Source organism: Scyliorhinus canicula, chromosome 9 (assembly GCF_902713615.1).
Source record: "Scyliorhinus canicula chromosome 9, sScyCan1.1, whole genome shotgun sequence".
Classification (NCBI taxonomy): domain Eukaryota; kingdom Metazoa; phylum Chordata; class Chondrichthyes; order Carcharhiniformes; family Scyliorhinidae; genus Scyliorhinus; species Scyliorhinus canicula.
The window spans coordinates 88319360-88344850 of record NC_052154.1 but is presented as its reverse complement, the minus strand read 5'-3'; the positions used below and the strand labels follow the sequence as shown (position 1 = coordinate 88344850).

Sequence of the window (25491 nt, the reverse complement as noted above, 5' to 3'; positions counted from 1 at the left end):
CAGAATGCTGCTGTGCAGAGGGACCTGGGTGTCCTTGTGCATGAATTGCAAAATGTTGGTTTGCAGATAATTAAGAAGGCATATGGAATTTTGTCCCTCATTGCTAGAGGGATGGAGTTTAAACCAGGGAGGTTATGTTGCAGCTGTGTAGGGTGTTGGTGAGGCCACACCTTGAGTACTATGTTCAGATTTGGTCTCCTTACTCGAGAAAGGATGTACTGGCACTGGAGGGGGTGCAGAGGAGATTGACTAGGTTGATTCCGGAATTGAGAGAATTGGCTTATGAGAAGAAACCAAGTAGACTAGGACTACATACATTGGAATTTAGAAGAATGAGGGGGGAAACCTTATAGAAACATAGAAAATTATAAAGGGAATAAATAAGATAGAAGCAGGGAGGTTGTTTCCACTAGCAGGAGAAACTAGAACTAGAATTAGATTTAGGACTGAGTTGAGGAGGAACTTCACCCGAAGGGTTGTGAATCTGTGGGATTCCCTGCCCAGTGAAGCAGTTGAGGCTATCTTGTTGAATGTTTTTAAGACAGATTTTTGAACAGTAAAGGAATTAAGGGTTGTGGTGAGCGGATGGGTAAGTAGAGCAGAGTCCATAAAAAGATCAGTCATTATCTGATTGAATGGCGGAGCAGGCTCGAAGGGCCGGATTTCCTACTCCTGTTCCTAGTTCTTATGTTCTAATAACATGGAGGCACAATCTCAGGATAAAGGATTGATTATTAATAATAATAACTTATTGTCACAAGTAGGCTTCAATTAAGTTACTGCGAAAAGCCCCTAGTCGCCACATTCCGGCGCCTGTTCGGTGAGGCTGGTACGGGAATTGAACCCGCGCTGCTGGCCTTGTTCTGGAGTACAAACCAGTTGTTTAGCTCACTGTGCTAAACCATTTTGGACTGAGATGAGAAATTTCTTCACACAAAAGGGTTGTGAATGAGCCATCATTGAATATGTGGCAGGCTGGGACGGACAGATCTTTGGTCTCTCGGGAAATCATGGGATATGGGGAGTGGGAGCCAAAATGGAGTTATGGTCCATTCCTGCTCCTATTTCTTAACAGCATGTTCCTGATGTTGCAACTGAGGCAAACTGGTCACACCATTGGCAGACGGTTGCCAACAATAGTTTACATAACAACATTTGCTATCTTCTGACCATAGTCACAGTGACTTTAAAAGCAGGTCAAATTGTTCTCATGACCCATGACAGTGTATTTAGGCTGCACACTGTCAGCACCAAATCCAAGCCTGATGCAAAATGTTGAATTCTGACAGTCCAATCTACACCAGCTCAACGCATAAAGCCTTGGTGCAAGTACAAGGTTTTCATGTTTCACCATGTTTCACGCAGGACTCATTACCAAACACTGTTACCACTAGCCCATTTTGGTTGCGATTATGCATCATGTGAATACTGCAACTCATCAAGGTTATTTCAACAGCATATTCCTCCCTTGAGAGATCTACTACTGAGAGGAACAATAGCAGCCTCATACTATCACCTCTAAGTCCCCCACCATATCCTGACATGGACCTCTATGAATGCAACCTCTGCATTGTCCTTGGCTCAAGATCCTGGAAATTATCTCCCTCAACATCTCATGGACTCCAGTGGATCAAGAGAGTGGCAACCACCCGCTACTGTTTCAGGGAGACGAGGGATGAGCAATGAATGATGGTCTTGGCAACAACAGCCACATCCGGAGAATAAATCCACAATTTGAAAATCTGAATGCTTTTCTTTCCTGTGGAAAAATCGGGTTTTGACCGAAAGAATGAGGTCAAAACATGAAACCACAGCAATGCTGACACTAGCCTTCTTTTTTTAAAAATTTAGATTAGCCAATTATTTTTTCCAATTAAGGGGCAATTTAGCGTGGCCAATCCACCTACTCTGCACATTTTTGGGTTGTGGGGGCGAAACCCACGCAGACACAGACACTAGCCTTCTTTAATGTATTGGCATCAATTAACATATTCTTAATCCACCACCTCACATTATTCCCACTGACCAGGAAGTAGTCTCACTCCAGCATGATTCTCTCCAAACACAAGTAGGGAAGGACAGAACTGAACCTCAGAGTCCATCAAGACACAGTAGGAAAGTTTCATACACTGATATTACTGTAGCAAGATAGGAGACACGAAGATACACGAAGATGAAGGTTTAACCAGATTTATTCTAATTTCAAAAGTAAATCTGCACTCGAGGGGCACAACACAAGTATCCCAGCCCTGATCTAACACAACTCCGGGTCTGGGACGCCATTGAAAGGGTTCGGTAACGAGTCCCCACTGGGCGGGCCACGGCCCGTTACCATGGGAACTCATAATCCATGAGCCTCAGGGGGAGATCGATGAGCGATTACCCGTGGTCCTCATGAGGGTTCTCAGAGTTACCCATGTGGAAATCTAGTCACTGTGCTGCATGGGAGGCTCCTGGAGAAACCGTGGGGAGATGTGACGTCTGACAACCAGTTTTCGAGATTCTATGGATCCATTTGCTGTGCAGCCAAATTCCCAGTCAAAAACAAAAAGGACAGAAGGCATTGATGGTCCCTGCTCTGACACACAATGGATAGGTCTGTTTTGTTCTCTGCCCTCGTGATCATCAGGGATGCATTACTTTCCCTGCGTCCGCCACTTGCTCCCAGTTCTATATAGAGTGCAACAGAGAGAGAGAAAATGAAATACAGAAAGTCAGAGAGTGAGAAACATTGAGGAAGAGAATAAAGAATGTGATTGAATGACAGAGTAAGGGAGAGAGAGCCAGAATGAGTGAGGGAACGTGTACAAAGGTAAGAGAACAAACAAAAGAGAAAAGTTCCTTGTAGGGAAAGGGTTCAAAGGAGCAGAAAAGCTACTTCAGGTTACAGCTTTAACTCAGCAGTGAGCGTGTGTGGTTAGAATCTATGCCGGAAATAAATCCTCAACCATAACAACACAAGCCGGCAAAAGCTTGAAACTTAGATTGGCCCAGTCAGTAAAGGCTTCTCGTAGGTGTGGCAATAAACGATACGATTGGATTGTAAAGTCCACAGATTAAATTTTTGATCTCAACTAGGTGCTAAATCTTGAGAGAATGCAAGGGGGAAAAAAATCCCGATTGCTATGTTAATACTGCGGTTCAGCTGTGATTAAAAAAAAGGGAGTAATGGGCGAGATAGTTTTTTGAAGAATAAAGGATTAAGGGTTATGATGTTCGGGCCGGAAATTGGAGCTGAGGCCACAAAAGACCAGCCATGATCTAATTGAATGGTGGAGCAGGCTCGAGGGGCCAGATGGCCTACTCCTGCTCCTAGTTCTTATGTTATTATGATATATTCACAGTTGAAGGGCAGATCAACTCTACTACCCAAGCTCAGACATGAATAATGGCCATTTGGAAGATAAAAAAAAGAGAAATGTTCCCATATCTAACCACAGGCTTGAAATACCCTGATCACGGAGAAGTGGTTGTATTGCGTCACAGACCCACACCCCATCATCTAGGAGCTCCAGTAAAAATTACCTGCTCCAGCTCATTGCCACATTTTGCCAAGTCTCAAGATCCCTTCCAATGAGATTACTAAACCATCCAGTCTTATTATACAAAGACTGAAAAATAACCGTTTCTGGCTGGTTCCATAATGCTTTACTCTAGGAAACTGTTTTGGATTGGATTTGTTTATTGTCACGTGTATCAAGGTACAGTGAAAATTATTTTTCTGCGAGCAGCTCAAACAGATCATTTAGTACATGAAAATAAAATAAAAAACAGGACACAAGGTACACAATGTAAATACATAGAAACCAGCATAAGGTGAAGCATACAGGAGTGCGGTAAAAAATCAGGTTAGTCCATAAGAGGGTTGTTTAGGAGTCTGGTAACAGCGGGGAATAAGCTATTTTTGGATTGGATTGGATTAGTTTATTGTCACATGTACAGAGGTACAGTGAAAAGTATTTTTCTGCGAGCAGCTCAACAGATCATTATGTACATGAAAAGAAAAAGAAAATACATAATAGGGCAACACAAGGTACACAATGTAACTACATAAACACCGGAAGATAAGAGAAAAATTAGTAATGTTAGTCTTAAAATTAAATTTTAAAATGATTAGTACAATTATAAAATAAGTAAAAAGAGGATCTGTTTGGGAGAGATCGCAGAGAGCTGCGACGCTCCGGCGCCATCTTGCAAATTGAATCGGTTTGTGATTTTAGTGCATCCGCCAAAATACTTTTGCCCATTTAATTTGTACAGTCTAGCTGAAGATTAAAGTCTCCAACAATGCATTGTCTTTATTACAAGCTCCTCTTACTTCTTGCTTAATTGCTGTCCAAGGGGCTGGTTTAGCTCACAAGGCTAAATCACTGGCTTTTAAAGCAGACCAAGCAGGCCAGCAGCACGGTTCGATTCCCGTACCAGCCTCCCCGGACAGGCGCCGGAATGTGGCGACTAGGGGCTTTTCACAGTAACTTCATTGAAGCCTACTCGTGACAATAAGCGATTTTCATTTCATTTCAATGGTATAATTATTACCTTTACAAACAACTACTACTAACATTGTATGACCCTTGTTACTTCTTAGCCCCTCCACCCACACAGATCTCACTTCCTGCTCTTCTGAGCAAAAGATTTTTCCTCACCTTCCTTGTCATCCTTTATCAGGTCTACCTTCTGTCTTCTCTCTTACATATTGATTTTATCTGTCTTTTCAAAATAGTGTACCCTGGAAATTTAGTTCCCAACTTCTGGTGACCATACACCCATGCTTCTGCAATGGCTATTAGATCAAACCTATTTCTCTCTATTTATGCCATTAATTTGTCTATCCTTTTAGAGATGCACAGTGTATTCAGATGAAGTGTCTGCTGATTTAACTATCCTGCAAGAAGTCGATAAACTGTTTCCATCTCCGGGCAAATCCCTCCACCAACCTTCTCAGGGCAAACTTGATTTTTTCCAGCCTAAGGAATTCTGCGAGGTTGCTCACCCACGCCCCCGGTTTCAGTGGCCCCAAGTCCCTCCATCCCAACAGGATCCGTCTCCGGGCTACCAGAGAGGCAACGGCCAAAATGTCAGCCTCTCATCCCCTGGACTCCCGGATCTTCCGAAACTCCAAAAATTGCCAATTCTGACCTTGACACCGCCTCCACCTTCAGCATCTCAGACATCACGTCAGCGAACCCCCGCCAATATCCCTCAATATCCCTGAAGCTTTGGGGTTTCAGACAGGCCCCAAACATGTGGACATGGTTTGCGGGCACCCCCCGCGCAACGCCCACACCTATCCTCCACCCCCTCAAAAAAACCTGCTTATTCTGGCCACCTCCCTTCTCAGAGCCTCCTCCCATAACCCCACCTCCACTTCCTTCCCCAGCTTTTCCTCCCACTTCCGCTTAACTTCTATCGAGGCGCCCTCACAGTCCATTCATTCTTTATAAGTCGGGCGGCATCTGGCGCAGTGGATAGCATTGGGACTGCGGCACTGAGGACCCGGCTTCAAATCCCAGCCCTGGGTCACTGTCTATGTGGAGTTTGCACATTCTCTCCATGTCTGCGTGAGTATCACCCCCGCAACCCAAAGATGTGCAGGGTAGGTCGATTGGCCACACTAAATTGCCCCTTAATTGGAAAAAATGTATTGGGTACTCTAATTTTAAAAAGAAAAGAGCACTCCCAAGCTAGTGCCCTTACACGGGGATGCCTCCATCTGCTCCCATACCAACCCCTCCCCCACTACCCACTTCCTTATCACAACTATATTTGCTGCCCAGTAATAATTCATGAAGTTTGGCAAGGCCACCCCACACCTCCCCACACAAACCCCAAGATCGATGTATTGATCTTCCTAAAGAAGGCCTTTGAGATAAAAATCGGAAGATTCTGGAACATGAAAAGAAACCTCGGGGGTACCGTCATCTTCACGGGCTTCACCCCGCCAATGACAGCGGGAACACGTCCAACCTCTTCAAATGCCCTTTCATTTGTGATGTATGAACGGTTTCAAGACCTGTGTATTGAGTCAGCTTGCACATGGGGTTATTCCCTGTGGTTCAACTCAGTAAAGAGAGGAACAAACACGACAACCTGGACAAGATGGCTTGTTTAAATCAAGCTTGTTGCGTGTACACGGAGAACAGACTGGATATCAGCCAAGACCGATTCTGCCGAACAAAGACCAGAACACAGTACTTGTACAGCGTTCAAAAATCAATAGCCCACCCCAATTGGACGGGATCCAATCCCTGAAGCTGCTACTTTTAAACTTATCCAATAGAATTGCAAACAGTCTTTAAACTTCACCCAATAGAATTGCAAGCAGCGCATGATTGATCCTCATCCTGACAGCTGTGTACAATCCCAGCAGCCTGTGCTGACTGTTTGTGAGAAACAGAACAGAACCAACACCCTGAATTGTTTCACAAAAACAAGGGGCGGATTCTCCGACCCCCCGGCTGTTTGGAGAATCTCCGGGGGTGCGGCGTAAATCCCGCCCTGCCGCTCCGACGCCGGCTACTGTATTCTCCGGCGCCGGTTTTCAGGCGGGGGCGGGGATCACACTATGCCAGGCGGGGGCCGTTGGCCGCACCCCTCCCTCCAGAAATTCTCCGGGGGCCCCGATGGGCCGAGTGGCTGTCGGTTTCTGGTCAGTCCCGCTGGCGTGAAATGAACATGGTTCCACATGGCTGGACCTGGCTGGTAGGCCGGCTGATGCGGTGCTCGGGTGGGGGGGGGGGGCACCAATCTGTGGGCGGGCCTGTGCTGTGGGGGCACTCCTTCCTTCCGCACCAGCCTCTGTAGGGCTCCGCTATAGCCAGCGCGGAGAAGACACACCCCTGCGCATGCGCAAGAATACGCTGGCCAGTCTGCGCATGCGCGGAATCACACTGGTGGTTCTGTGCATGCGCTAATTCGTGCCAGCCCTTCGCCGCCGGCTGGCGCGGTGGCAACCGCTCCGGCGCCAGCCTAGCCCCCGGAAGTGCAGAGGATTCCGCAACTTCCGGTTGGCCCAACGCCGGAGTGGTTCGCGCCATTTCTTTTCCGCCAGCGTCGGGCCATCGGGGTATTCGAGAGAATCCCGCCCAAGATGTCAGAAGTAACGTCCTTTTGGTCAAGTTAGTATCCTAAATCCCATTTCATTACTTATTACTGCTTTGTCCTAAAAATAAATGTTTAATGGTTAATGATGGTTACTCAGTCCGATAATTCATATCAATCCTTAATAAAATAATTTACGTAAAACTACTTTAGTGGCATGCTATCTATTCAAACTGGCCAAATTCCACCAAAGTGTCCATGATCACTCCAATACTTTTCACTGGGTCCGATATGTAGAGCAACAGGCCGCCGGCATATAGCAAGACCCTATGTTCCAACCCCACCCCCGCACAATCACTTTCCAACCCCTTGACACTCTAAGCACCATTGCCAGTAGCTCTATCACCAAGGCAAAGAGCAATGGGGAGAGTGGGCATCCCTGCCGCGTCCCACAGTGCAGCCTAAAATACCCCAAACTCACCCGGTTCGCCCTTACACAGGCTGCCAGCGCCTGTTACAACAACCAGTAGCACCATCTTCACCCGTGGGGCTTTCCCCGCCCACACAAACCCCGATATTGTGGGGCACCACAAGTCACACTCTGTCAATTGGCATATCTGCCCACGATCCATACTCGTCTACACCCACTAAGCCAATTCCTCACCAGACTAATAAGTCGTCTCCAATTCCAACTTTAACTAACAGTCTTTCATGCAGAACTTTGTCAAGTGCCTTCTGGAGGTCCATATAAATAACATCCAGACACATTGCCTTTTTCACGACTGATGGCTGGGCCAGCATTTATTGCCCATACCTAATTGCCCTTGAACGGAGTGCATTTTAAGAGTCAACCACATTCGTAGCATCATAGAAACCTTACAGTGCAGAAGAAGGCCGTTCGGCCCATTGAGTCTGCGTCTGCACTGACCCTCCGAAAGAGCACCCTAACTCAGGCCCACTCTCCTGCTACATTCCCAACCTTTGAACACTAAGGGGAAATTTTAGCATGGCCAATCCACCTAACCTGCATATCTTTGGATTGTGGGAGGAAACTGCTGTGGATCTGGAGTCACATGTAGGCCAGACCAGGTAAAGATGGCAGATTCCCTTCCCTAAAGGACATTAGTGAACCAGTTGGGATTTTGCAACTATCGACATCATAATTTTCATTCAAATTTCACCATCTGCCACAGTGAAATCTGCCAGCTTCCCAGAGCATTACTTTGGGCCTATTGCAGGCTTTACTAGTCTAGTGACGATACCTCTACCCCATCATCTCTTCAAAAAATTAAATCTGATTTGTTAGGCATGACCTACCCTTCACCACTCTATACAAGGGGAGGCAGTACGGTGGCACAGTGGTTAGCACTGCTGCCTCAGTGCTGAGGACCCGGGTTTAATCTCAGCCCCCGGGTCACTGCTCATGTGGAGTTTGCACATTCTCCCCATGTCTGCCTAGGTCTCACCCCCACAACCCAAAAAGATGTGTGGAGTAGGTGAATTGGCCATGCTAAATAACAATAATGATAATAATCTTTATTGTCACAAGTAGGCTTACATTAACATTGCCCCTTAATTGGACAAAAAAAGATTGGGTACGCTAAATTTATAAGAAACAAAACTCCATACAAGGGCTTTGGACCAACTGAAAATGTTCAAGGTGTTCAATCACCCTATCCTTAAATACAAACTCTAGCAATTTCCTAACAGCAGAATTTAAACTAACTAGTCTATAATTCCCTGACTTCCCTCTCTCGTCTTTCTTGAATAGTGGACTGACATGGGTAATTTTCCAATCTGAAGGAACAGTTCTCAAGTCAAGAGACCTTTGCAAAATTAGTTACGGCATCTGTAATGTTCTCACCTACGTCCATTAAAATCCTGAGATGGAAACCATCAGTTCCTGAGGATTTGTCATTCTTCATAAAAATTATTTTGCTTAGGTTAATTGGATTGAATTCCTGATTCAATATTGGCTTCCTCCTGTGGCCTAGTGGCTGAGGCCATTGACCTGGTAAACCAATGCCAATATTCTGGGGTTCCAGGTTCAAGTCCCACTATGGTAGATGGTTAAATGTAAATTTGAATTCTGAAATAAACCTGATTCGATAATAGCTTCCTTGGGATGACTTCTTACTCTATTGTAAACACGGACACAAAGTAATCACTCAACATGTCCACCATTTCCTCACTTTCACTGACAGCATCACAATCATCAGTTTTTATTTTATATCTATTTTTAGAGTGTTCCCATTTTTACAAATAACACAACAAACCCTCGAAACTGGCGCAGTACAGTATAGTATAAATACTGCAGCATACATGAATACAAGGTGGGGGCGGGGGGAGGTTAGTAGATATAGAAAATAGGTGCAGGAGTAGGCTATTCGGCCCTTCAAGACTGCATCACCATTCAATATGATCATTGCGGATCATGCAAATTCAGCACCTCACTCCCGCTTTCTCTCCATACACCTTCATCCCTTTAGCTGCAAAGGCCACGTCCAGTTCCCTCCTGAATATATCCAATAAACTGGCCCCAACAGCTTTTGTGGTAGAGAATTCCACAACTTCACAACTCTCTGAGAAGAAGTTCTTCCTCATCTTAGTCCTGAATGGCTTACCCCTTATTCTTAGGCTGTGACCCCGTAGTTCTGGACATCCCCAATCTCAGGAACATTTTTCCCTCATCTGGCCTGTCCAGTCCCATCAGGATTTTACATTTCTATGAGATCCCCTCTCATTCCTCTAAACTCCAGTGAGTACAAGCCCAGTCGATCCAGTCTTTCTTTATATGTCAGTCCTGCCATCCCAGGAATGAGTCTGGTGAACCTTCGCTGGACACCTTCAATAGTAAGAATGTCCTTCCTCAAACCAGGAGACCAAAACTGCACACAATACTCAAGGTGTGGCCTCACCAAGGCCCTGTATAACTGCAGCATGACACCCTTACTCCGATACTCAAATCCTCTCGCTATAAAGGCCAGCATGCTATTAGCTTTCCTCACCGCCTGCTGTGCCTGCATGCTAACCTTCAGCGACTGTTCCACCATGACACCCAGGACTTGTTGCACTTCTCCTTTTCCTAAACTGCCACCATTCAGATAATAAACTGTCTGTCTTCTTTTTTTGCCACCAAAGTGGATGACCTCACATTTACCCACGTTAAATTGCATTTGCCAAGTGTATGCCCACTCAGCCAGCCTGTCTTAAGTCAGCCTGCAGCCTCTTTGCATCCTCCTCATGCCACACACTGCCACCCAGCTTAGTATCATCTGCAAATTTGGAGATATTGCATACAATTCCTTCGTCCAAATGGTCCCAGCACTGAACCCTACGGTACCCCACTAGTCACTGCCTGCCACTCTGAAAAAGACCCATTTATTCCCACTCTTGGCTTCCTGTCTGCCAACAAGTTCTCTATCCACATCAATACATTATCGCCAATACCATGGGCTGGATTCTCTGATCCTGAGGCTAAGTGTTGATGCCGTCGTAAACGCTGTCGCGTTTCACGACGGCATCAACTTGGCCCCAGGAGCAATGATTCTGACCCCTACAGGGGGCCAGTACGGCACTGGAGTGACCCACACCACTCCAGCTGCCGATACTGGCGTCAGATGGGCGCCGTGGGGCTGCGCATGCGCAGTGCGACCGGTGCGATTGCGTGCATGCGCGGTGGCTCCCTTCTCCGCGTCGGCCCCGATACAACATGGCGTATGGCTACAGGGGCCGGCGCGGAGCAAAAGATGCCCCCAGCCCGAGCGGCCGGCCCGCCGATCGGTAGGCCCCGATTGCGGGCCAGGTCACAGCGGAGACCCTCCCTGGGGTCGGCCTGGCCTGGCCCTCCCCCCCGCCCGGATAGATGCACACTGAGGTCCCGCCGGGCCACATGTGGACAGCGCTGGCGGGACTCGAATCCTTTATGCGGCCGCTCGGCCCATCCAGAGTGGAGAATCGCCGGGGGGAGGGGGGAGGGGGCTCGTAGAGTGGTCCCCGAACGGCGCTGCGCCGGTGCCAATGGCACCGATTCCCCTCTCACCAGAGAATCAGCGGACCAGTGTCGGGGCAGCGCTGCGCAATTCACGCCTGGCCCGACGACTCTCCGGCCTGGCGTGGGCTGAGAGACTCCTGCCCCATTAGCTTTAATTTTGCTCACTAATCTTGTGTGGGACCCTGTCAAAAGCCTTTTTGAAAGTCCAGATACACAACATCCACTGGTTCATCCTTGTCCACTCTGCAGGTCGCAAAAAATCTGTCCAGCATGATTTCTTTGAGGATGTAAATAGTAAAATTGATGAAGGGGAGCCAGTGAATGTGGTGTAGGTGGACTTTCAGAAGACTTTTGATAAAGTCCCGCATAAAAGATTAGTGTATAATGGGTCCTTTTTAAATTGGCAGGCAGTGACTAGTGGGATACCGCAGGGATCTGTGCTAGGGTCCCAGCTATTCACAATATATATTAATGATTTAGATGAGGGAACAAAATGTCTTATCGCCATATTTGCAGGTGACACCAAGTTGGGGGGAAGGTGAACTGTGAGGAGGATGCAGAGATCCTTCGGTGTGATTTAGACAAGTTGAGTTAACCCACTTCATCCAGTTCTCTAAAAGAATCATTCAGATTCAAAATGTTAACTCTGTTTCTCTCCACTAATGCTGCCATACCTGGTGGATTTAGCCAGCATTTTCTGTTTTTTATTTCTCTTCTTCTTGATGTGACTTTTTTTTTTAAAGTGTTGATTTTCTTTGTAACCTTTTGCTGATTTTTGTATTTTCTCATTCGCCTGCACCATTTTGTGCATGCATTTTTTTTTAGTTTGTTATATCCTTCGGCTGTCCTTTTTGGCTAGTAGAGCTCTTGCCCCTTAAGGTTCTGTATCAGATTAAATTCTTGAACGCCTCCCACTGATCTCCTGCCATTTTATCCATTAACAGATTTGCCCAGTTTACAGTGGACAGGCTCTGTTTTATTGTATCAGAGATTGTTTCTTGGAGCAATATGTTGTGGAACCAACCAGGGAGCAGGCTATTCTGGATTTGGTATTGTGTAATGAGGAGGGATTAATTAATAACTTCATAGTTAAGGATCCTTTAGAGAAGAGCGATCATAACAGATTGAGTTTGAGGGTGAGAAACTGGTGTCCCACACTAACGTTCTGGAGTTAAGCAAAGGTAATTACATAGGCTTGAGGACTGGGCAGAAAGACTAAAAGGTCGGACAGCTGATGAAAAGTGCTAGTTGTTTAAGGAGGTATTCAATTCCTTCCAACTAAATATATTCTAGAGAGAGAAAAAAGCATCCAATGGTTAAGCAACAAAATTAAAGATAACAGAGATAAAAACTAAGGCATACCATAATTGCAAAGGCCTGCGGCAGGATTGAAGATTGGGAAACTTTAAAGATCATCAAGGGTTACCAAAAAAGTAATAAGAAGGGCAAAGGAAAATTATGAAAGCACAAAAGATAAAAAAAGGACAGCAAAACCTTCTATAAGTATACAAAAGGGAAGAGAGTAGCTAAAGTGAATGTTGGTCCCTCAGAGATTGGGACCAGGGACTTAATGGTGGGGAACACAGAAATGGCGGAGACACTATTTCGCCTCAATTTTTATGGTGGAGGACACTAGTACCATCCCAATAGTAACAGGTAATGCAGGGGTATTAGATTGGAGGAACTTAGAACAATCAATCATCAATCGGGAAAAAATACAAAACAAACTATTGGGATTGAAGGCAGACAAGTCCCCAGGGCCTGATGGCCTATATCCAAGGTCTTAAAGGAAGTCACAGTGGAGATAGTGGATTCATTAGTTATAATATTCCAAAATTCAGGGCAGCACGGTGACCTAGTGGTTAGCACAACCGCCTCACGGCACTGAGGTCCCAGGTTCGATCCCGGCTCTGGGTCACTGTCCGTGTGGAGTTTGCACATTCTCCCCGTGTCTGCGTGGGTTTCGCCCCCACAACCCAAAAATGTGCAGAGTAGGTGGATTGGCCACGCTAAAATTGCCCCTTAATTAGAAAAAATAATTGGCTAATCTAAATTTATAAAAAAAAAAAAAAAATAATATTCCAAAATTCTCTGGATACGGGAAAACTTCCAGTGTATTGAAAAAATACATATTTAAAAAGGGAGGGAGGCAGAAAGTAGGAAACTATAAACCAGTTACTTTAACGTCTGTCACTGGGAAATTGTTAGAATCCATCACTAAGGAAGTACTAACAAGACATTTGGAAAGTCAAAATGCAATCCAGAGTCAGTGCTAAAGGAATAGAATATAAAAGTAGGGGAGTGTTGCTGCAACTGTACAAGGCATTGGTGCGAGAGCACCTGGTGTACCGTGTACAGTTTTGGTCCTCTTACTTGAGAAGGGACATAGTTGCATTAGAGGCAGTTCAGAGAATCTGGTTCACCTGATTGATTCCAGAGATTAGGGGTTTGTATTATGAAGAGAGATTGAGAAGTTTGGGCCTATACTCTCAAGTTTAGAGGTACATATGATAAAAAGTATTGACAAAGTAGTCATAGAGCAGATACTTCCTCTTGTGGGGCAATCTAGAACTCAAGGTCACAGTTTTAGGATAAGGGGTAGCAGATTTAAAACAGAGATGAGGAGAAATTACTTCTCTCAAAGGGTCATGAATCTGTGGAATTCACTACCCCAGAGTGTATTGGATGCCGGGACATTAAATAAATACAAGGAGAGAAACAGATTTTTAATGATTAATGGGTTGAAGGGTTATGGCGAACAGGGGAGTTGAGGTAGAGATGAGATCAGCCATGATCGTACAGAATGGCGGAGCAGACTCAAGGGGAAATACTACATTGAACTTGATCATAATGATCCCTGTTTCATAAATGTTCACGCACTGTTAGATTTAACTAAATTTGGCTCGTATGACATTGTGCAGTCATGTTTAACAGACTCGCCAGGTGCAGCTCCTGCCTCACGGTTAGTGTCAATATCTGAGCTGATGACTGTTGGCGACAAATCAAGTGATAGCACTGCGTTTTCATCATCTTTCTCTGCATGGTCGTCCTCTGCTACCTGATTGGGTTACACTTCTTGGGTGTCTGAAAGGAGAAAAGCATGGGCGGGGGAAGGCCCACCCAGCCAAAACGTCAGTCAGGAGCCCACTGAGAGGAATCCATGTTCCTAATATCCACTTCCCTGCAGTCATTTAACAGCCAATAGGCTGGCAGGAGGACTACCACCATCCTGCAACTGTAGTTGCACCTCAGAGAGCTGCCAAGCAAGCAGAGACCCCCAGCTCTCCATTACTCGGGGTATGTGGCATTGGATCAGGGTTTGGGTGTCGCGCTAGGTGTCAGGCTGGCAGGTCATGAGGGCAGGACATCTTTTTGGGAATGGGGGGCGAGGATAGTACAAAAAAAAAACAACTTTGGGTATGCCCTCCGATGGGCCATGGGTCCCATTGAGGGACATACCTGCCCACTACCAGCTCACACAGGGAAAGCTGCAGGGCTGGCCATGTGGCTTGGGCCATTCCCATCACTGGTTAATTGCTGGCAGCGGAGTGAGGTTTTGGGGGTGAAGCAACTGTCCACTTGGGGACCTCAGTTGGCCCAGTGGCAGGCGAGCTGTCCAATGCCATCCCTGCTGCTGTTATAATTGCGGGGGGGGGCGGCCAGGTAATGGCAGGCCACCTGCTAGATTTAACAAGTCCCCAAGCCTTCAAACCTGTCGCTGGGGGAAAAGAGTAAAATCCAGCCTCATGTGTGCGGAGGTGCACCTCACTCCATGCAGGGCAGTTCTCTTCATTTCCGCCTCCTCCACTGGGGCATCCGGTGCATTGTTGGAGGATCTGAGCATACGCTCATTCCCATGTTCAGCCATTCCTCTCTCTCTTCCATTGTCCAAATTCAGCTCACAAAGGGTTTAGAACAAAAAGAACAAAGAAAAATTACAGCACAGGAACAGGCCCTTTGGCCCTCCAAGCCTGTGCCAATCCAGAGCAGCTGCTACTCCTTCTTCAGGAGATACAGGCTGGAACTGAACTGTGCAGGCTAATGCTTCACAGTTGGGCCCTCCAGCTGGTGCATGCAGCCAGTTAGCAGAGTGTTCAATGCAGTCTGTAAGCCAAAATGACAATGAACCAGTGACGTGAAGCTGGTGTACTGCCTGTATCACAGTGAACGGGTGCAGGGTAACTGTATATTGTGATTCCCAAAACTTGTTTCTGGGGTGGTCCAGTTTAGCTCCATAGCCTTTGTACTGGTTAGAATATTTATTGGAATTGAAATACAATTATGTTACTAGACTGGACTAACGGTCTGAGAAACAAGAGTTCAAACAGGCTTATAAATAGCAAAAGGTGGGGGTAAAAGGAGTCGGACCGATTTGGGAAAAAAAAGTGGATTTATTCATGGAGCCAGAGGGTTAGCTGAAGGATTAAATTAACACTTTGCATGTCTGCACCAAAGACGATGCAGTGCAGGCCATGGTGAGAATGGGTTTAAAATTGATAAGTTGGTATCGGATAGTCCGAATTTAAAGTTGATAAAGCACTGGGTCTGGATGAGATGAATTCAAGGTTACAGATGAAAGAGAGAGTGTAAATTGCGGATGCCCTGGTCATAGTTTTTCAGTCTTCCTTAGACTTAGGGCATTGCCAGAGGGCAGCAAACATTCCAGTCTTGTTGAAAACAGTAAGGGTAAGCCCAGCAACTACAGGCTGGTCAGTTAAACTATGGTGGGACAGAAACTTGTCAAAATAAATTTGGGCAAATGTGGGTTAGTTAAGAGCCAGCATAATTTATTAAGGGAAAATTGTGTTCAACTAACTTGCTGGGTTTTGTTTTGAAGAGCTAACAGATAAGGTTTATGAGGGCAACGCTGTTGATGTGGTGCACATGGATTTCCAAAAGGCATTTTATGTAATGTCACAAAACAGACTCGAGAAAAGTAATAGCTCACGGAATAAAAAGGACAGTAGCAACATGATACAAAATTGGCTAAGTGACAGGCAACAGATAGTGGGCAGTGGATGTTTTAATATTAATAACCTGGACATAGAACATACGGGGGAGAATGTGCAAACTCCCCACGGACAGTGACCCAGGGCCGGAATTGAACCCGGGTCTTCGGCGCCATGAGGCAGCAGTGCTAACCATTGTGCCACCCTGCTGCCCCTTAGTCACTTGCCATCCTGACTTGGAAATATACCATAATTCCTTCACTGAATCAAAATCTGGGAGCTAATGAATCATAGAAGGTTTTAAAAATGAGGAAGTAATTCTCCCCGTGTCTGCGTGGGTTTCGCCCCCACAACCCAAAAATGTGCAGAGTAGGTGGATTGGCCACGCTAAATTGCCCCTTAATTGGAAAAAATAATTGGGTAATTTAAATTTTTTTAAAAATGAGGAAGTAGCCTTAAATATATCAGGTCCTTTATTCAAAGTGAATCTGGCTGAGTTGTCTGTGATTCAACGCTGACGGAGCCTCTCACTGGTTGTGGTCAAGTGAACCTGGAGTGGTGCCAATGCTGAAAATTGATCACACAGGCCTGCAACCCGAGCTTGGGAGCACACAGGAAACTTGCCTGCTTGGCCTCCTAACTGTTGTACAGGAACCCATCAGCTCTGCTACTCAGGCTCTCAGGCTACAAGCCAGAATCTCACCTCATTCTCTCATTTCCGCTGCACAGAACTGCATTCTTAAAAAAAAAAATCAGACCCTATTTTCTAGTTCCTCTTTGAATGTTGGGGAATGGAAAGCGATTGTGACTGGATCGGAAGAAGGCGTGGCATGTTGACTGGCCAGAGCTGCAGCATTCCTCAGGTTTGGGTTACTGAGGAGGCACAGCTCACCCACTTTTGTTCTGGTCCGGCAGCGCCAAAGATCGTCAACTAAAAATGGGCCAGAGAGCTGGGCGAAGGAAAGAACAACAAAGGGATGTGGGTTTGGGCATGCATGTGGGAATAAGATATGCTCACAGGAAGGATAAACAACATTCACTTGGTGGGACAAACCTTGGGACTATTTCCATATTGTAATTTCTTTCTGTTGCTTAAAATAAAAACCCACTTTACCCCCACTTCCCTCACACGGTGCAGATTTTAGTTCATTCTTTTTCTTCACCATCTACACACATCTGCGAAAGGACATGGAACAATGCTGGATAAGTAGAGTCATGGTACAGATCAGCCCTGATCGAATTAAATGGTAGAGCAGATCCCAGAGGCTGGAGGGTAATTCCAACAGTGATGAGGAGCAGTGACTCTGGCTACTGTCCCGTCAACAAGAGCCAAATTGTTGCACCAATGTCCCACCTGCCAAGTCAGTAATCAGCATTCCTAATCTGCTGGAGTCAGCTATTTACTTTGTAAATTGTTCAGGGTTGCTGGTTTCCACAAGATAAGCTTTGAATTGGTAGTACTGTAATGACATGTGTGAACGTGCAACCAATTACCCCACTCATTGTCTTTTCTCTCAATCACCCCAGATTCAGATTCTGGCTGTAGTTGCAGCCTGGAGCTATTCTCATTAACCGGCTCAATGGTACCACAGTTGTCCGAGTCAGAAGGTGGGTTTCCTCCCACAGGCCAAATATATTCAGGTTAGGTGGGGTTACGGGGATTGGATAGTGGATTGGGCCAAAGTGGGGTACTCTTTCGGAGGGTCGGTGCAGTCACTTTTTAAAAAAAACATTTTATTGAAGGGATTTGTCATATCTACATATCCACAAAAATACAAAAGCCAACCGCGACAACATGTAACAAAACAAAACCCCTCCCTCGGTGCAGCCCAAATGGGCAGAATGGGCTCCTTCTGCACTGTGACAATAATTCTAAATCTGTGGGAGTTCTACAGTCATAGCTTCAAATCCTGCTCCAGAGTCTGGAGTACAAAATCTAGACTGACACTCCAATGCAGTAATGAGGGAGTGCGGCAGTTATCAAAGGTGCCGTTTGTCAATGAGATGTTAAACTGAGACTCTGTGTTCCCTCGGATAAACATAAACGGTCCCGGGGCACATTCGGAAGAGCAGGATGTTATCCCCTGTGTCCTGGCCAATATTTACACACCCCTCAATTAACGTCAGATTACTTGCTCATTATCATCTTGCTGTGTGAAAACTGGCCACCACTTTTCCAACATCACAATAGTGACAAACCTCACTTTGCAAAATACTGCGGATGCTGGAAATCCAAAGTAGTATCAAATCACTGGAAAAATTGGCAGACAGGTTACTACTGTGGAATGGGAAACAGAGGTAACATTTCAGGTTGACGGCCTTTCACCAGATCTGATGAACAGTCCTGCCCTGATCTGCTGAGTACTTCCAGAAATTTCCATGTTCATTTGGGTACGTGTGGAAAATGAGTTGGGACATCCTCAGGCTGTGCAAATGCTAAATGGTTTTGGCAAATGCTGAATGGTGTGCGTGGGTTTCCTCCGGGCGCTCCGGTTTCCTCCCACAGTCCAAAGATGTGCAGGTTAGGTGGATTGGCCATGATAAATTGCCCTTAGTGTCCAAAATTACCCTTAGTGTTGGGTGGGGTTACTGGGTTATGGGGATAGGGTGGAGGTGTTGACCTTGGGTAGGGTGCTCTTTCCAGGAGCCGGTGCAGACTCGATGGGCCGAATGGCCTCCTTCTGCTCTGTAAATTCTGTGATCTGTAAATTATTTCTTTGCACATTGCGGAGCAATTTGAGAATCAAAAGCACATGACACATAAGGGGAGATTATGCAAACTAGAGTCGTATTTCCTGGAATTTAACAGCTGTGTTGATCAAACTTTTCAAGATGTTAAAATAAGCAGATAGAGGAGAAACTATTTCCACTGGTTGGGGGTTGGGGGTTTGGGGGGGGGGGGGGGGGGGGGGGGGGGGTCTAAGACCAGAAAATGTCTAAAAGTTAGAGTCAAACAGTCAAAACGTTCAGGTCTGAACGTCACAGACCATCTTATTGAATGGTGGAACAGGTTTGAGGGGCTAAATGGGATATCCCTTTCCTATGTCTATAAGAGGCTTTGTAAATATGACAGATCACATGCAAAACTGCAAATGTACTTCATCAATACTGTAAATACAAGGGCAGCACTGCAGCACAGTGGTTAACGCTGCTGCCCGGTTTGACCCCAGCCTCAGGTGGACTGTCCGTGTGGAGTTTGCACATTTTCTCTCTGTCTGCATGGGTCTCACCCCCACAACTCAAAAAGATGTGCAGGGTAGGTGGATTGGTTATGCTAAATTGCCCCTTAAATTGGAAAAAAAAAGAATTAGGTACTCTAAATTGGGGCAGCATGGTAGCACAGTGGTTAGCACGGTTGTTTCGCAGTGCCAGGGACCCGGATTCGATTCCCGGCTTGGGTCACTGCCTGTGCAGAGTCTGCAATTTCTCCCCGTGTCTGCGGGGTTTCCTCCGGGGGCTCTGGTTTCCTCCCACAAGTCCCAAAAGAAGTGCTTGTTAGGTGAATTGGACTTGGAGTTCTCCCTCAGTAAACCTGAACAGGCGTCGGATTTTCACCTACTTGTGACATTAATAAAGATTATATTATTAGTAAATTTATATTTAAAAAAAATCAATACTGTAAATACACACACACTTGGATCCTCCAACTCCAACTGGCCCACAGAACACCATCAGTAAGAATTTAAAAAAACACCTCCTACACGATTGTCCTCGACACCGGGGCCCTGCAAGGCTGTGTACTTAGCCCACCACTATATTACTTATGCACACACACACCGTGTGGCAAAATCTGGCTCCAACTCCATTAACAAGTTTGCTGATGACACGACCACAGTGGGTCAGATCTCAAACAATGATGAGGCAGAGTACAGGAGGATGATAGAGAACCTAGTAGCATGCTCTAACAACAACAATCTCTCCCTCAGCATGGTGGCACAGTAGTTAGCACTGTTGCTTCACGACGCTGACAACCCGGGTTCAATCCCGGGCCGGGTCACTGGCTGTGTGGAGTTTGCACATTCTCCCCATGTCTCACCTCCCGCAAAGCAAAGATGTGCAGGGGAGGTGGATTGGACACTCTAAATTGCCACTTAATTGGAAAACTAAGAAGCCAGTCATCGACATCAGGAAGCGAAGTGTCGTATACACCCCTGTCTACATCAACGGTGCCAAGGTGGAGATGGTTGACAGCTTCAAATGCCTAGGTGTACACATCATCAACAATCTGTCCTGGTCCACCCACTGCGACGCTACAACCAAGCAAGCACAACAGCGCATATTCTTCCTCAGCAAACAAGGGAAATTCGGCATGTCCACATTAACTCTTAACAATTTGAACAGATGCACTGTAGAGAGCATCCTATCTGGCTGCATCACAGCCTGGTATGGCAACTGCTCGGCCCAGGCTGTAAGAAAATACAGAGTCGTGAACCCACCTCCCATCCATTGACTCTGTCTACATCTCCCACTGCCTTGGGATAGTGGGCAGAATGATCAAAAACCCCTCCCACCCAGGTTATTCTCTCTTCCAACCTCTTCCATCGGGCAGAAGATACAAAAGTCTGAGTACACGCACTGACCGATTTAAAGACAGCTTCTTCCCAACTGTTACCAAACTTCTAAATGTCCTCTTATGGACTGAACTGATCTCTCTATGCATCTTCTCTATTGTAGCTCTATATTCCGCATGCTTCACCCGATGTCTATGTATTTATCGTTGGTCCTATGTTTTTCATGCATGGAACAATCTGCCTAGATTGTATGCAGAACAATACCTTTTTCATGGTATACATGACAATAAATCTAAATCGAAATATAGGTCAATCCCAGCAAGAGGTGGTTGGATGTGGGGATGAGGAGCCCAGTGTCAGACAGCCATTAGCTGCTAGTGACTCAGCTGCCAAAGGTTGGGTGTAACTGAGCCGCAGGATAAAATACCTCAGCTTTGTTTTCCAGTCTGTCCCCAGTTAACTCTGACTACATCGGGTATACTTTCAATAGCCTCAACTCTCTTGCATTCAGAAGGAGAAAAATTCAGCAAAGGCCCCTGCGTCTGGTCTCAACCCAGTAACCGTCCCATCACTTCTGCCACTGCCCCCCCCCCCCCCCAGTCAGTGACATTTTGAGCATTGCAACCGGGTGATATTTAGAGACTATCAAATCCTCACTTCAGTTATGTTTAATTACAAGAGTCGGGTTTTTCCCTCACCAGAGAGGCTTTCCTTCACTGAAACAGGAACAGAAGAACGACAAGCAAAGAAATATTATCTTGATCCACCACGCTTGCCCCATAACCGTGATGCCTGAAAAATCACGATAACATCCTCACCAACAGCAGTCTCATTTCACAAGACACATTAAAAAAAAACACTGACAAAAACATAAGACTCCAAGGCCAATTCGACCCTCGAGTGAGAAAGATTAAACAGTGATAATTGACATGTTTGAGATGATTAAAGAATTTCAGTGTAGACAGAGAGAAGCTATTTCCTCTAGTGGCTGAGTCCAGAATGAAGTGCATATACTTAAATTAGAGTAGAGATATTCAGGGATAATGTCAGGAAGCACTCCACAGACAGGATAATGAAAATCTGGAACTCTCTCCCAAAAAACAAAATCAACTGAGGCCAGGGGTCCACTGAAAATGTCAAAACTTGGTATAATGTCCTTCAAAGAACTATTCAATTTTAATCACGCTGCAATAACTGAACAGTATAAACTCTGTCACATTATAGCAGCACCTCAGGCTAAAACCTTTTCAAACATCCATCCCTTCCTCATCTAGGATAACTCCGGTATTCCCCGACCTCTCTTATCAGACAGGACCTAATCCAATGTACATTAGAGATTAATTTCCTCCTCAGATTTTGGCGGTGTTCAGATATCACAAGCAATTGCATTGGCCTATCTCGCCCACCCTCCCTGTCTGCTCAATGATCTAAAATAGGATCTTCACCCACTGAGAGTTCAGGAGGGCGACCAGCCCCAATGCCAGGGTAGGGCATGCAGCAGCTCGCCTCCTGTACCGTTCACTTACCAATAATGTAGATGTTTGCCTGTAGATGCCTGCAGATAGCCGGACCACTGCCTGAAGTTGAGTTGGGTGCTCAGACCCGGCAAGGACAGGACTTCATCTGGAGTGTAATATCCCAGAGCGCCGCCCACACAGAGCAACAGTAAACTCCACCACATTGCTGCGAAGCAGAAGCAGGAGTGAGACCGTAGGATAAACAGCCACAACCCGGAGGAACCGACAGGAATGCAGCAGCCTGGATTGGCTTCTCATATGACCGGCTCGGAATAGGCTGATCACGTGAGCGGCGTAAATTATACATTCTCGGAAACATGGGCGGTGCAGAATACATAACAGCTCCTGTAACACTGCCAAAAAGAGAGAGGAGACATTCCCTGGACTGGAGAAACAGATAGGGAGACACACATACACAGGACAGAGAGACAGATGCAGAGAGAGACATTCCCTGGACTGGAGAAACAGATAGGGAGACACACACACACAGGACAGAGAGACAGATGCAGAGAGAGACATTCCCTGGACTGGAGAAACAGATAGGGAGACACACACACACAGGACAGAGAGAGAGATGCAGAGAGAGACATTCCCTGGACTGGAGAAACAGATAGGGAGACACACACACACAGGACAGAGAGACAGATGCAGAGAGAGACATTCCCTGGACTGGAGAAACAGACAGGGAGACACACACACACAGGACAGAGAGACAGATGCAGAGAGAGACATTCCCTGGACTGGAGAAACAAGATAGGGAGACACACATACACAGGACAGAGAGAGAGATGCAGAGAGAGACATTCCCTGGACTGGAGAAACAAGATAGGGAGACACACACACAGGACAGAGAGACAGATGCAGAGAGACATTCCCTGGACTGGAAGGAGAAACAGACAGGGAGACACACACAGATGACAGATAGAAAGAGACAGACCGAGAGAGAGAAAGTGACAGAGAAACAGGCAGACGGAGTGAGACACAGACAGATACAGGCACTGGGCTGGATAAAGAGAAAAAGACCTTGGATTGGAGGAATTTGAAAACAACTGATTTTGTCCAACAACCGTCTAATTAAAGAAAGACTGGTATCAAGGTGTCTTAAACACTTTATCCTCATTAATTGTTTCATTTGAACATAGCTCCTGTTGTTAAGTTTGAGAAACTGCAGCCAATTTACAACAAAGGCTTACAAACACCAGATGACACATTACCAGCTGATTGTTTTAGTTGGAGGAACTCTAGCCGAGGAAAATCTCCCTTGCTCTTCTTCCAAAAGCTCAGTGGGATCTTTAACACCCTGTTGCCTTTTTTACTTTGGGGTGAACCACAAGCTGTTTCTTATATCGACCAAATGACCACACAACCAATATATTAGCTCAAAAACACAGTTTATTAATAGCACAAGACTTATATCTCTATGCAATAACACACGCAGCTCCGTACTAAACTACACCTAACGACTAAGATGACCTTTACTTAACTACGAGTGACCGGCACTGTGTGAGATAAGGCCTTTATCCGGGTCCACGTGGTTGGTTTGGAAGTTGTTGCGTTTGTCTCAGCTGGGCTCATCCTTCAGGAATGGTAGCAGGTCTTTGAACTTGGTTGTTCTGCTGCTGTTGGTCGCACACAGGCCGGTCCCAAAAGAGACAGATCTCTAGTGCGCAGGGCTTTTTATCCTTCATCTCTTTCGTGCCCTTTTGGGCAGTCCTTACTCCAGGTCCAATGGATCGATAGGGTTTTTGATCACCCTCATCGATCTCAGCCAATTAGGGGGCGGATACCTCAATAGCTGGGCGGGTCCCAGTTATCATTGTCCCAGGCGTGTAGGCCTTTCCAACTAAGGGGGGGTGGCGCCGGTTAGTCTGCTACTGTAGTAACTCCTTGATTCAAACTCTATTGTCCTGGGGAAAATGGTGATCGATTCTTATTGGATACAAGTTTCAGCCAAGTCTGGTTTCTTTGCGCAATACACAGAGGCTGAGTACCTGTCTGAGTCCAAATTGACCACAATTACCATGGTCCTTTGCAGGTGGCCATTTAACATGGCTACAACCCAGAAAAACAGGCAGATTGAGCCCGGGATTAAAAATGTAAATGGTCACAGTCCCTGAGGCTGCTCTCCCCTTTGAGAGAGAGCTGACTGGTGGTGATTCCACCTGAGCATCACCACACCTCAGGCAAGGGACGAGGTTGAGAAGGCAGGGCCTGCATGAATAACCTCAGCCAACCAGCCAACTGAGCTAACCGACCCCCTGGCCCGGGGTTAACAACTCATTTGAAAGATGGAACCTCTGACAGTGCGGCACTCCCTCAATCCTGTAATATCGTTGGCGGCACAGTAGTCATGGATGGCACGGTAGCACAGTGGTTAGCACTGTTGCTTCACAGCGCCAGGGTCCCAAGTTCGATTCCCATCTTGGCTCAATGTCTGCGCGGAATCTGCATGTTCTCATTGTGCCTGCATGGGTTTCCTCCGGGTGCTCCGGTTTCCTCCCACAAGTCCCAAAAGACGTGCTGTTAGGTAATTTGGACATTCGGAATTCTCCCTCTGTGTACCCGAACAGATGCCGGAGTGTGGCGATTAGGGGCTTTTCACAGTAACTCCATTATAGTGTTAATGTAAGTTTACTTGTGACAATAAAGATTATTATTAAAGCACGATGCTGCAGTTGCTGGTATTCTGAAATAAAGAGGATTCACACAGACTCAATGTTAATTGTGTTTCTCTCTCCACAGATTCTGTCAGATCTGCTGAGTTTTTCCACCATTTTCTGTTCTTACTCCCTCAGTACTGTACTGAACATATATAGAACATAGAACAGTACAGCACAGAACAGGCCCTTCGGCCCTCGATGTTGTGCCGAACAATGATCACCCCACTTAAACCCACGTAACCCGTAACCCAACAATCCCCCCATTAACCTTACACTACGGGCAATTTAGCATGGCCAATCCACCTAACCCGCACATCTTTGGACTGTGAACTACATCTTTGAAGTAGATGATGTGCTCATTTTCCGTAGACCGTCAACTCTGGTGGGAGTGGTACCAATGGAGCCAAGAGCACCAGTGAATGTGGTAATCGATTAAACTTTCCTGTTGTGTTCACTGAGCTAAAAGTCAGCACCTCTGACAGCGCAGCACTCCCTTGGTAGTGCGCTGGAGTGTCAGCCTGGATTTTGTAATCAAATCCCTCGAGTGGGATGTGAACCCATGACCCACTGACTCAGGTGAGATTGCAACTACTGAGCCATGGACATCACATAAATTGTCTGTCTCTCAGTAAACTCACAGGATGGAAAAATCAATGCACAACACTGTAGTACTGACACATGGGACAGAACATTACTCTGTGTCTCACTGCACGATACTTGAAATGGGAATGAAAACCTTTCAGGCACTCGGTGTTGGTGTTTGAGGATCAAACATTCCTACTCTTGGCTCAGCTAGAGTATGGTATTAGAGCCCTGCCC

The 25491-nt window shown here is 46.1% G+C and overlaps 1 protein-coding gene across 1 annotated transcript in view; it reads right to left on the bottom strand.

Moving 5' to 3' along the window:
- LOC119971512 (lysosomal protective protein-like) overlaps positions 1-22296 on the bottom strand; it is a 57072-nt gene extending 34776 nt beyond the window's left edge. Inside the window, exon 1 of the mRNA XM_038807132.1 lies at positions 22022-22296. Within this exon, the coding sequence (XP_038663060.1) occupies positions 22022-22176 (155 nt within the window). The 5' untranslated portion in view covers positions 22177-22296. The remainder of the gene's footprint in view (positions 1-22021) is intronic.
- Between the last annotated feature and the right edge of the window lie 3195 nt (positions 22297-25491).